The 12,618-nt window shown below is 39.2% G+C and overlaps 1 protein-coding gene across 8 annotated transcripts in view; it reads left to right on the top strand.

Annotated features, from left to right (window-relative positions):
- LOC146473540 (uncharacterized) overlaps positions 1–12,618 on the top strand; it is a 92,914-nt gene that overhangs the window by 35,882 nt on the left and 44,414 nt on the right. For 3 of the 8 annotated variants that reach the window (XR_014866368.1, XM_085118215.1, XM_085118211.1), the window contains exon 1: positions 12,301–12,402. Coding sequence is in view for 7 of the 8 variants with exons in the window: in XM_085118215.1 (XP_084974341.1) it covers positions 12,330–12,402 (73 nt within the window). In the remaining variant the exon portion in view is untranslated. Of the gene's footprint in view, positions 1–170; positions 339–698; positions 810–1,216; positions 1,337–1,649; positions 1,741–2,982; positions 3,358–3,978; positions 4,799–12,300; positions 12,403–12,618 lie in introns of those variants that run through there. The other 5 variants (XM_085118214.1, XM_085118213.1, XM_085118212.1 and 2 more) reach the window with 5 other exon arrangements.

Below are 12,618 nucleotides of genomic sequence, written 5' to 3'. Positions count from 1 at the left end.
GTGGCCATACAGTCATATCATAGAAAGAAGGTCCATGTGCGAATGTGAGCTTACTGGCATAGCGCGATATGTATTCATTTTTGGGTTACAGGCTGTAGGAGACACCTGAAAAAAAGTTTTAAAAAGAGTACAACGTTTAAGTATCACAATCTCACTTTTTCTACTTGTAGAGCAAGTTTGACGAAACTCCTGGAGTTCTAGTGACAGCGGAACATCTGAGGACTGGTAAAGAGTTTGACGCTTCTCTAATATGGACAGACGATACAACTGAGGACTCTTGCAAAGTCTGTCTTCGAGAAATGCAAAATTTTGATGGAAAACATGAAGATATTAATGTAGTATGTACCTAACAATTTTCGTTTATTTCGATGTCTAATACAAAAGAAAAAGTGTTTCGTTGACTGACTCTAACTCTAGTTGCAGTTGGTGCTTAGACTTAAGATCGACCAAGAATGGAAAAACAAAAAGCGCCCTAATAATTACCCTGGCTGATACTTGGACTAATGATGCCACTGATGTGGTACCTAGTAAACTCGTTTTCATATCACTGTTTTTCTTTCAGGCAAAGCATTCAGTAAACTTTAAAATGATTCAGGGCATAAAGTTGATTTCTTAATCAAGGCATTCGGATTTACAATACATTAAACTGCTAATCTAATTAACTTAAGTAGTTATATGACTACGTTGTTTGTTTCCAGAGCTGGTTAGCGTTTTCTAAACTACACAAACCCTTCTTCACTGAACATGGTTCTGTTGGATTTCCAAACACACAGCCACCAACAGATGAAAACAACAACGCGTATTGCGAGGTAAGTTTCTAGTACAGTCGGTTTCGTTGCAACAGTTATCAGCAGAGAAGAGAAAATGATTTATCTTGCCGTGGGTTACTTCAAGTATTGAAGTTGGAAGAGCCGACCCCATTGTTACTGAGCATCAGGCTACTTGATCTAATAAAACATTCATTCATTCTTTCTTTCTTTCTTTGTTACTTTCTTTCAGTCAGTCAGTTATTCATTCGTTTACTCATTCATTCGTTCGATCCTTCATTCGTTAATTTACCGATTCATTCATTTGCTCGCTCGTTCGATCGGTCATTCATTTGTTCTTTCGTTTGTTCGATCCATTCATTCGTTCATTCATATTGGCCGTTTCTGAAACAGATCTGGGACAAAGTTTTTCACTTTTAATTTCTTCATATATTGACTTTCATTGACAGTTTGTGAAATTTGAAAATAGCTACAATACCACACCAATAATTTTGATATCAGCCAACCACAGTTCAACCACCAGTGGAAACTCACCACCAGCGCACAATGGGATTACCGCGTGGATCGAGGTAACATTTGTTTTCCAAGCTATAATTTGCAGTAAACGGATCATGTATGTCAGGGTCTGTCTTAGAGAGGCGTTTGACTCAGAGAAATGATTCTCTTCTAAAGATGTGTGTGTCTTTTAGAGGGTCCTGTCTAAGAAATGCCTTTCCCCCAAAGAGGAGTTTGTTTTAACTCGATTTAGAGTAGGAGTACCTTCAGCTGTACAGGTGTAGTAAAGCGGTGATCACTCTAAGATGGTTCAGCGAGTAATCATTTACCACACTATTTTTAACGGATTCAGTGTCAACTAGCTTCACCTTCCATTTACACTTGCAGAACATGAATGCTTCAGGATTTAGAGTCTGCGTCAAGGAATTGTACGAGACCAGATATGATCCAGTGTCAGTAAACTATGTGGTCCTTACAGGTCAGTCAATTGACCAAAGTATAGTAGTAATGAAATGGTGCCGAGATAAATTTACCGGAACATCAAAAACAATCCACGGTACCTAAAGGGATGGCGACTGGTAGATTTACTCATAATTCTTCGCTTACGACAACCCTAAAAACGTTCATAAAAGCGCACAGAAAATTCTAATATCTTCAGTTTAATCCTACCCTACATAAAGTTATTATTGCTGGGACGAATTTCACAAAAGAGGCTTTCTACTTCCTATGGACTGTGTTAGGTTCGCAAGGCATTGGGGTAAAATGTACAGCCGCCGCCGTTTTCCGTACGATTGATTGTACATCCTCTATTTTACGAAATGCAGTAGAGTAATGTAAAAACATGTTAATTTCGTCCTGAGTAATCATAACCGAAACACTGTTAAAAGTCCTAGACGTAAAATACCATCGTGAGAACAAAAATAGGTTATTCACCGAAAAACAAAGTGTAGGTCTCAGAAGATGGAGCAACCTACAAAATTGCAAATGGAAATGTGAGCAAACAAATACTGTCAAAATATGTTTCAGAAGAAGAACAAACATTTAATGAAATACAAATTAGTTTCTAGTTCTTGGTAGGAGGTTAATTTTTATTCCAGGTTAAAGCAAAATGGGAAATTTCTATTTTTTGTTAATACTATTTCTGAAAATCAGTCTCACCTCTCATCTAAACTTTTAAAAATTATTTGGATATTCCGCAGTTAAAATCTTTAAAATGAAATACGTGTCGAGTAGTTTGAATTCTCTTCCTCCAATGAAGAGCCTGAGTCAAACTACTCGAAGGGTATTCATTTTAAAGATTTTAACTGAGAAAAATCCCGTTTTAAAGACAAATGATTTTCAAAGGTACAGTTTTTTGTTCTTTCGGTATAGCCCCCTATCCTTCTGACACCCTCAGCTAAGTGAAAAACTTTCAGCGGCCTCTATTCATTGTGCATTGCTTAATTTTTGACTACGCCCCTAATCATGGCACTAATTATTTAGATCAACTATTTCCTTTTTCTATCAATCAATACCGAAAAAATAAAAATAAAAGGAAAAGAATTAATTTTTTTTATTCATTTGAGACTTGTGGAGAAATAAACCTAAGAATAAATATATTTTCTACGTCGTTATTCTGTGATGAAAATCCGAATTGGCAAGTAGAAAACCCGTATGACGTCAAACTAGGTGACTTATGAACATCCGACAAATAACTGAAAGCTTTTCCACATATTTGCAGATATATGTGATCCTGGGTGGACCTATTTCAATGGATTCTGTTACTTTACGAGTGAAAAATGTGCAAACTGGACCACAGCTCTGGCAAAATGCCGACAGGAAAACTCCGCCCTTGCTGACGTCAGCAATAACGAAGAAAATGTTTACATACAGCACCGCCACAATGGCGAAAAATCCTGGCTGGGTTTGAATGACATCTCCGCGGAGGGTAACTTTACTTGGGCGGATGGTGGAGCGGGAAACTTTACAGTTTGGGCCAAGAATCAGCCGAACAACTTCAAAGATGAAGACTGCGTGCACGCACTTGGTGTGAAATACAACTATGAATGGAATGACGTGAAGTGCAGTGACTGTCATCAGTTTACTTGCAAGAAAGGTAACTTCAGTTTCGAAATCTGTGCTTTACGTTGGCCTTTGCGTACCTCGATTTAACTTGCTGAACATAAAAGTGGCAGTCATTTCAAGCAACATATCAGAAGAAAATACGATGGAGAAACGTTAGAGGGTGTTCAGAGCTCGTTCACGTACTTTTGAGTGCCGCAAAGTTGTTTGGCTGATTAAGCAATGATTACTAGTACACTTTGGACAAGTCAAACGGAACCGGAAGTCTGCTTTCTGTGGCGCATCGATCATCACGGTATCACAAGCAACTTCCGGTATGAAGTCAAGTAGCCTAATGGGAGGTCAACAAAAAATATCACGCTACCTTTCTGACTAAAACTATTCAATTAGCTCAATCGCGAAAGGAGAAAAGGTTTAAAAAATCTGCGAGGTGTACAATGGGAAGAAATGAGACCGCTTATTAAGCCTGTATTGCTTTCTTGTTAAATAATATCCTACCAAACATTATTTAGGGTTCATTTTTGGAACCAAATCATGCCACAAAAACAAAACGTCAGACGACAGTAAGTAGAAAGTAATTGTCCATACCGGTTTATAGACCCTTAAAATAGTGTTAAATTGATTTTCAGTAATTTCTCCCTATCCTTTCTGTCAGATTTCAATGAGTGCAAAAAAAACACGCACAGCTGCCATCAGTTTGCCACCTGTACCAATGAACGAGGATTCTATTCGTGCGAATGCAACGGTGAATACATTGGAGATGGATTTAAATGCATCCCTAGAGTTATGAAATCCTGTTCTGAGGTTCAAAAATACGTCAGCAGTGCAACTGGAACTTACGTCATTGATCCAGATGGCGCGGGAGGTCTGGCACCATTTAAAGTGGACTGCGACATGACTGACAAGAATGGAGTTGGTGTGACAGTCATCAGTCACGACAGTGAAAGCAGAACACATGTGCAGGGATGTGAACCTGCAGGGTGTTACTCACGTGACATTCACTACACGGGAGCGAGTCTTTCTCAGCTGGCGAGCCTCACCAGAGTCTCCTCGCACTGTGAACAGTTTATTAAGTATGAGTGTCATGGTTCAGTTTTGCTTCACAGTAATAGTCCACAAGGTTGGTGGGTGTCACGTGATTCCACTAAGATGACGTACTGGGGTGGAGCATCTGTTAGTGGTAAGTGCGCATGCGGGATGACCAACTCATGTGCATACTCCTCCTATGGCTGTAACTGTGATAAGAATGACTATGTATGGCGTGAAGACAGCGGTCTCCTCACTGACAAGACACGTCTCCCAGTTAAACAGCTCAGGTTTGGGGATACTGGCGATAGCGGCGAGCAAGGGTACCACACACTGGGAAAACTGAAATGCTATGGCATAGCATGAACGTTTGAATTTTAGCATAAACGTTAACGGTTTGTTGTAGGTGTCGTCGGATTAGTGCTTGTAAAACATTTGTTATCAAGAAATAAAATCTTGAAGAAAAGTATGCAGGCACCAAACATTTTGCCAGTTGTTGTTTGTTTTCACGGCTGGACGACAGAACACAGAAGCAACAAAACTATACTTACTCAGTTATCGACAATCCTCAAATCGGGCGTATGTAAACAACTGCTTGTAGTGTTAACTAGCTGAGTCAACGGCCGGAGAAATAATAGGCCTAGGAAAGTATTTAGATTTCCGAGGTATTTTAATGTACGCAGCCATGCAACTAAAGCGGGATAACCCGTTAATGAACAGGCTCTATTTCCTATTCCCCAGGAGTCAGCCTGGGTGTTCAAGGGCTAAAGCGGGATAGCTATCCTGTAAGATTCACTGACCGGTTTTGTACTCTTTATTTCAAGTCTACTACAATTATCACGAAGCTCGATATTCTAAATCGTTCTCTAAACCCCGTCTATAGCCTGGTCTAGGCTTTCAGATGGTGGGGAAAGAAAATTGCGCGCGCTAAATATATGAAGAGACTGGGGTGTAAGTTTCGCCGTCTTTATCATTCGCTCACATGGAAGTTTTTACTGCGCCACTCTCTAATATTCTAGCCCCTGGAACAGGCTACCCCGTATAACATCCGGGCGCTGATAACACACCGTCGCACACGAAACTCAAAGTGCGTAAGTAGATAACTTTTCAATCAGTCCGATCGCACGGAGTACTCCCGTTCATTTTTTCCCGACCGTTCCACAATTTTTTACCGCCTTATTAAAACATGTCAGAACATATGAGTTTTCTTTTATAAAATGTCACTGCGCCTCTCAACAACAAGCGAACTTTGAAGTTCAAGACCCAACCAACCGTTAGCTTTTTCACTGCCGTCAATCAGTGCAATGTTAGCTGCAAATGGTGGATTGTAAGTACAATACGGAATGAAAACATTTTTGTTAGCAGTTCACACAGACTGCTGATTTATAATCAGGTTCACTATTTGAGAAATATGAAACAGAATCAAACCCACCTGCCACTTATGTTTAATTAACATTTGCAGGCGTACGTAACCATGGCTATGTTATGATCAATTAAAAAATCCATTTGTATTGACTTTAAGCCTGCAATTCCAAGTTCCATCAAGCCCCTACAGACCACTCAGACCATTGCTTTCTCATTTCTTTGCAAAGAGGCTGGCTAATTTCAGTCGTAAACTCGTTTTTCAAAAATCTTTTGTAATTAATTCCGAAAACTGCAATATAAAAATAAACCTTTTGCCAATACGATTCGTGAACTAATGGCAATCTCATGTTGGTGGCGATTAATAATAGATATTTTGTTATGATACGTTGTCAAGTAAACAAAAGTGTTATGCGGTATAACGTTTCCTAAATTACTTATTTCACCGTTTTTAGCTAAACTTATGAATCCGTATTTTCCAACGATTTTTCCGGCTATCTGAGTAAAATTTAAAAGTACTCTGATTTAAGATTCGGAGGCTACCATATTACATATTTTTGTACCTAAGAAACGAAACCGATTAAAAATCTTTTTTTCAGGTACATCAACGTGGCAGCTGTGACATTAACAGAAAACGCTCCATAACAATCAGAAAGTGAAACACAAAGAGCACGAAAGAAGCAGCTAAAATTGGAACTTGTCGTTCTGTGAGCTCTCTCCTGTCAGAGGTTTCTTCCTGATGTTTTTTTTTTTCTCCTCTGGCGAAGTTTATAAATAAAAATAATGAATTCACTTTTAGCTGACTAATCAGCAGGAGTCTGGCATTATTAACCTTGCATTCATGCATGTCTATTCATTCATTAAAATACAGTAGAGCACCGTTAATACGGTCACCAATGGGTCCAAAAAAATTGGCCGTTTTAACGTGGCCGTATTACCGGGGCAGGGTCAAATTTCATGACTTTTAAGTCATGAAATTTGGAAAGGGCGTTTTAAAAAGTATATCGCATTGGCACTTCCTGAACAACCGGCCACATTTTGAAATTCCAAACAGTACGATCCTGTATAAAGGATTGTACTGTTTGGAATTTCAAAATGTGGCCGTTGGCCGTATTAACGGGTGACCGTACTGTAACGAGAATTGTTTATAAGAAATTGTAAAGCCCTTTTTCCGGGCCAAAAAAAAAAATTGGCCGCAATAAGGAGGTGACCATATGACCTAGATGGCCGTAAGGCGGAGTTGCCTTAGGTGACTGTGGAGGCTAACTCTGCTGCTTCTGAAGGAAGATGGCTTTCGTGCTAATGCCGCCCTCTCGTTTCCTTTCGCTCTTTTATCTGCTTGCATTAATTTTTTTTTATACCGAGCTGACTTTGCCTTCTTTAACTACACCACTTGTGGCCATCAACTTCTAGGCGCCTCCATCTTCACCCAGTGTCATTCGCTTAAATCTCCACCCAGAGTCATGTGATAACGAGAGGCTGAATTGCCCTGTTTTTTCCAGTTTTTTTTTTTTTTTTAATTTGCCACTTGCTTTCATTTCCTATAAATTGTGTTCTTTTAATTCAGTACCTACCAACGGACTAAAATCGGTGTAATCGCGGACCGAGCTGACTTGACTTATTTCCTTCTTTGCCATGCCACTCGGTGACGTTTAACCACTGCCGCTTCACTCCACGACGCAAAACCCAAGACTGTCCTTTCTTCCTCTGCGGTTCTGTGCCAGGTCTCTCTCGGTCTGCCACGACTTCTCTTTCCTTCCGGAGCCCAGGCTAATGCCGTCTTGGGGTGTTGGTTGGCATCCATTCTGAGAATTTGGCCAATGAATCTCCAGCGTCGCCGGTAGATTTGCTTACTCAGGATGGTGCTAATGTTAGCCCGGTTATGGATTTCTTCACTGGATACTTTCATAAAGTGGGCCAGTCCTAGGTGAAGGTCGCTTAAAACGGCAATGCCACTTAGTATTTGCAGTGTTACTTTGAATGACCGAAAAGTATATTTGGAAACGATTTCCTGATGTTTCAGTGTACCAGATCAAAGAAACTAGTGTTTCAGTAAAATTATCTTTATCTGCGGAAGGCCAGGATTTAAATGGGTTACAACATGAACCTCTCGAATTCTTTACAGCCTACCAATTACTGTATCAACTCAGTAGATAAAAACAAATGTTCGTTTCTATACTCCCCCCCCCCCCCCACCCCCACCGACGCAGCCCCACAGTTTCTTTAATTAGAAACTAATCTCCTTATACAAAAATAGAAGACTAGAGAAGACAAACGTTAACTGATAAATATGATACTACCCCCATTTCCTCGACTAACGTTGACTGCCTACCTTCCATAATTGCGCCCTGTCTTATGATCGCCCAATAGCTATGGCGTGTTTTTAGGTATAAAATATCGAAATATCATTACATCAATGTCATGTGTACATACATTCATCAGTGTTGTGTGCAACAAAAAAAGTTCGATGTGCGATAAAACTAAGAGGTGAGGAAGCGAAAATTGATTACGACTGAGAGATGAGGAAGCGGAAATGATTTAGCTCGTAACCGGAAATGATGTCTACACATGCAGCAGTTTTCCCGCCCTTTGTTGGCCGTCACTCTCTCTCAAAACATGGGGGATCGTCCTGCGGGTCGCAGGTATGTCCAAGACTTTGTGCGGAACGTTATAAAGTAACGCTGTCACAAATCTTCAGACCAGCTCAAATCAAAGACGAAACAATGAAGAAAGCAGCAGGGCTGAGTTTAAGTCAATCACTGATAAAGTGAACGCACAATTTCAGATTCCAAGACAAGCGAGTCGAGGCCGGAGAATCGCTACGTTTAACGTTCGCTCGTTCCCAATAGAATGAAGTTTGTTTCGATCATTGATCAATCCAACTTCATTAGGGAAGGATTCCTCTATCCTAAGAGTTAAAATAGCGAGGTTTCTTTCGCTTTCTTGAAGGGGGCGAACAAAAAACCCAGCAGAGTCATACGACGCGGTGTGCCTTTGTCTTTGTGTACTTCTGATTAGGTTTGCCAGAGAAACAAAAACTTCCTCGATATTAGGAAGCCAAATCCATGGTTTTTTTTTTCTATCGACCCATCGCTAGAAATCCGCCATCTTGTCAGTAATCATTTAGTCTTCATGGCTTTTATTTTTTAATGTCTCAGTTCCGCTTTCTCATCTTTTAGTTTTATCACACATCCAGTTCACTTGTAACACGTTGCATCGAACATCTATTATTGCACATAACATGGATGTATGCAGCATAACCAGGATGTATGTATACATGACATTGGTGTAATGATATTTCGATACTTTAGTCCGTAAAAACGCGTCATAAATAGCCCTCTTTTGAATATAAAAATTCTTATAAATCTTAAGGATGTGCCTTTGTTGTTTTTGCATGGTTACCACATGTGAGGTGTTTAAATGTTTATGTATTTTAGTTGCTGTTTGAATTATCGCCCTTCTTTGAATAATATTTCCGACATTTTATCGTTCTCAGTAACCTTTCCAGCACAGCTAGTTCATATTCTATGGTTCTCTATCTCGCCCCCTTAAATAATGACACCCATGAACAAAACTTATATGTTGGGGGGCTTGGTTGTCAGCCTGGATTAGCACTAAAAGCGGCTTCGAACAACTTGTTAGTCCACGGCGTTTAGTCGAGGAACTACGTGCCAGCTCGACCGTCGAACCGGCTTTTGTTAGGGGCGGAGACCGGAATCTTTATACCTCCGATGTTAAGAGGGGTTAGGTTATGATAATGGTTATAGTTACTGAGGGAAGGGGGAGTTGGGAGGCCTTTTGTTCGATCATGGAGCATCTAAAGATGCACGAGCATGTTTTTCCCTGTAACCACTTATTCTCTCTCCCAGCTCCTAATTATCAAACATACTACAAATTCTTGCCTCGTTTGAAGGTTTTCAATAAAACCTACGCTACACATTTTTTGGTTGAATTTTCTCATTTCACACATTGAACTGACGGTACAAAATTGCCCCCTTTGACTGTTAAATGACCAATTCAAAATAAATGGATGAACCGTCCCACTTCCGAAAACGCAGGATTATAGCTGCATTACGCAGTCAGTGTTATCACATTTTCTGTCTCCTGGTATTGCGAAATGCTGTCTGGAAAACAGAACAATGCTATTTGCATGATATTTATACCAATTTAAAGCTGGTCACATTATATAATATGGGAAGAGAGGGATGATATAGTCAATGTTGTCAAGACTGCTGATTGCCTACAAAAACATCCTAATGTGTACGTGCTTTTAAAAATAAACTCTCTGTATGATCCATCACGACATTTTTTTTTTCTTTTTTCTCTTTTTTGGTGCACTTGGGACAGAAAAATGTGTTTTGCACATGGAGGGATCTTGGTGCCATATTGGATTTTGCCAATACTTGTATCAGCAGGGCGTTCAAGGCAAGTGTCATTAAAGCCACCGCGCGCCAAGGAAAAGCCATGGCGGCCTAATAAACACACGGGAACACCGTGGGAATATGCTCTGTTTGCACAATCGCGCCTTTTTGTTTTGCCTCTCCTAATGATTCATGAAAAACTTGTCACGTTCCGCGTCGAAGCAAGCTGAATATACGTATTATCAGAGCATAAGGTGACAGTTTAAGAGGGTTTTGCGAAATAATCTCAGAGAAGGTTGACATCGCCTATTTACTTGCCACATCTTTGTATATATATGACTCTAGCGGACGTGAGATTAAATCTTTGAATTCCTAATTACATTTTAATTGAAAGGTTCCAACATTACGTTTCAAGAAATGTTCGAAATAAGATTTTCAGGGACCTTCTCTTGAACAGTCTAAAATGTGTGGAACCCAGGGGAGTCTAATGGATTTAATTTGAGTTTCAAGGTCCGTGAGATTTAATCCGCCATTCTCAACCGAATTTAATATAACAGAGAGCCTAGTGACTTTGTCCGGTCCTTTCCATAAAAATTTGAATATCATTCTTTTCACCTTTTTTATCACATCCATCGAATATACACATAGGCATCAAAAAAGTTTGAACAATTGTTACTCTCCCAAATAAAGACAACCCTCTCATGTTCCAAAGATTTAAAACTTTTCTGAATTTTATCGAACTTTTCCTGAAAATTTTGTGATGATATGCAAAACAGATGTATTCCTAAAATTTTTAACAGTAGTGCACCATACCAAACCCAAAGGTTTTTCAGGAGAGTTTTTCATTGTCCCAATTCACATAGCTTTGGTTTGAGAGACATTCGTTTTTAAACCTGTCCAAGAACTTCTTCACGGAATTAGGAATATCCGATAATAGTGCAGTTATATGTCATCTGTATATGCAAGCAGCTTTGTTTCATTATCTCCAATTGTAATGCTCTTAATGTTAACGTTTCTAACTTAAAAGGACAAGAGCTTATACCGTTATCTATTATACAACTATATACATTTTAATAGAAGGTTTTAACCCATTTTATAAATTCTGGTCCAAAATTAAAAGCTTCTAATGACGCGTAGAGGAAGTTCAATTGCCAGTCAAACGCTTTCTCGAAATCAATTAACATCGATATTCCTGGTAATTTAGAGCGTTCTGTGAAATCAATGATATCAAGTATTGAGGGAGCTGTCTCTCCAATAAACCTATCCTTGATAAAGCCAGATTGGTTATAATGGATAATATCTGGAAGACAGCATTTCATTCTGATAGCGATAATCTAAATTATTAGTAAGTTCTCTCTTTTCCTTTTTTGTCAATCACTGGTAATAATTGCTTGTCTTTGTGTGGCAGTAATTTCTTCTAATTGAAAACAATAATTAAAAACCTCGACCAGTTGATCTGCCAAGTTGTCCCACATTATTTTGTAGAATTCAACAGGTATTCCATCATTGCCAGGGGTTTTACACTTTTCAAACATTTCTATCGCCTTCTTAGACTCTTCTTTAAATATTAATCCTTCACAACTTGTTCTTTGTTCTTCACGCAACTTTGGAATGTTTATATTTCTAAAAAGGGAATTTAATCACGGTAGAGTTGCATTGACTTTGATTGAGACGGATGATCTAGCCAATGTTGTCAAGGTTGCTGATTGCCTACAAAAACATCCTAATGTGTACGTGATCCTAAAAATAAACTCTGTATGACCCATCACAGATTTTTTTTTTTCTTTTTTCTCTTTTCTGGTGCAATTGGGACAGAAAAATGTGTTTAGCACATGGAGGGATCTAGGTGCCATATTGTATTTTGCCAATACAGTGTGTTTGCTGGGCATTCAAGGCGAGCGTCATTGAAGCTACCGCGCGCCAAGGAAAAGCCATGGCGGCCTAAACACACGGGAACATGACCGTGGGAATTTGCTCTGTTTGCACAATCGCGCTTTCTTTTCTTTCTTTCTTTTTTTTTTTTTTTTTTTTGCTTCTTTCTAATGATTCATTAAAAAACTTGTCACGTTCCGCATCCAAGCAAGCTGAATATACGTATTATCAGAGCACAAGGTGACAGTTTAATAGGGTTTTGTGAAATAATGTCAGAGAAGGTTGACATCGCCTATTTACTTGCCACATCTATGTATATATATATATATATATATATTTATGACTCTAGCGGACGTGAGATTAGTGTGTTCCTTGTCTCGGCAAGATGGCCTTCAAGATGTATGTTTCGGCCCTACTGTTTTTAGTCATTCTAGGAAATCTCACTTTTTCCGTTAAAGGTAAGACTGTTATTCCGTTTAAACTTGTTCTAGAATAGGAAAATTCTGTATTTACTCTGACTGACTAGTTTTTTTGTAACTGTTTCATCTCCGTGTTCATTGCCTAAGTCAGGCACTTCGCCCGTGCATTAAAACAACCCTGAGCCCGCGTCTGCAGTTAGTGTTCCTTTTTTTGTTCATTGCTCACCATGATTTAAGTAATTCGCTATGTTAAAA

Source organism: Pavona decussata, unplaced genomic scaffold (assembly GCF_977016875.1).
Source record: "Pavona decussata unplaced genomic scaffold, jaPavDecu1.1 SCAFFOLD_93, whole genome shotgun sequence".
Lineage (NCBI taxonomy): Eukaryota > Metazoa > Cnidaria > Anthozoa > Scleractinia > Agariciidae > Pavona > Pavona decussata.
This window is presented reverse-complemented; position numbering and strand designations above follow the sequence as displayed.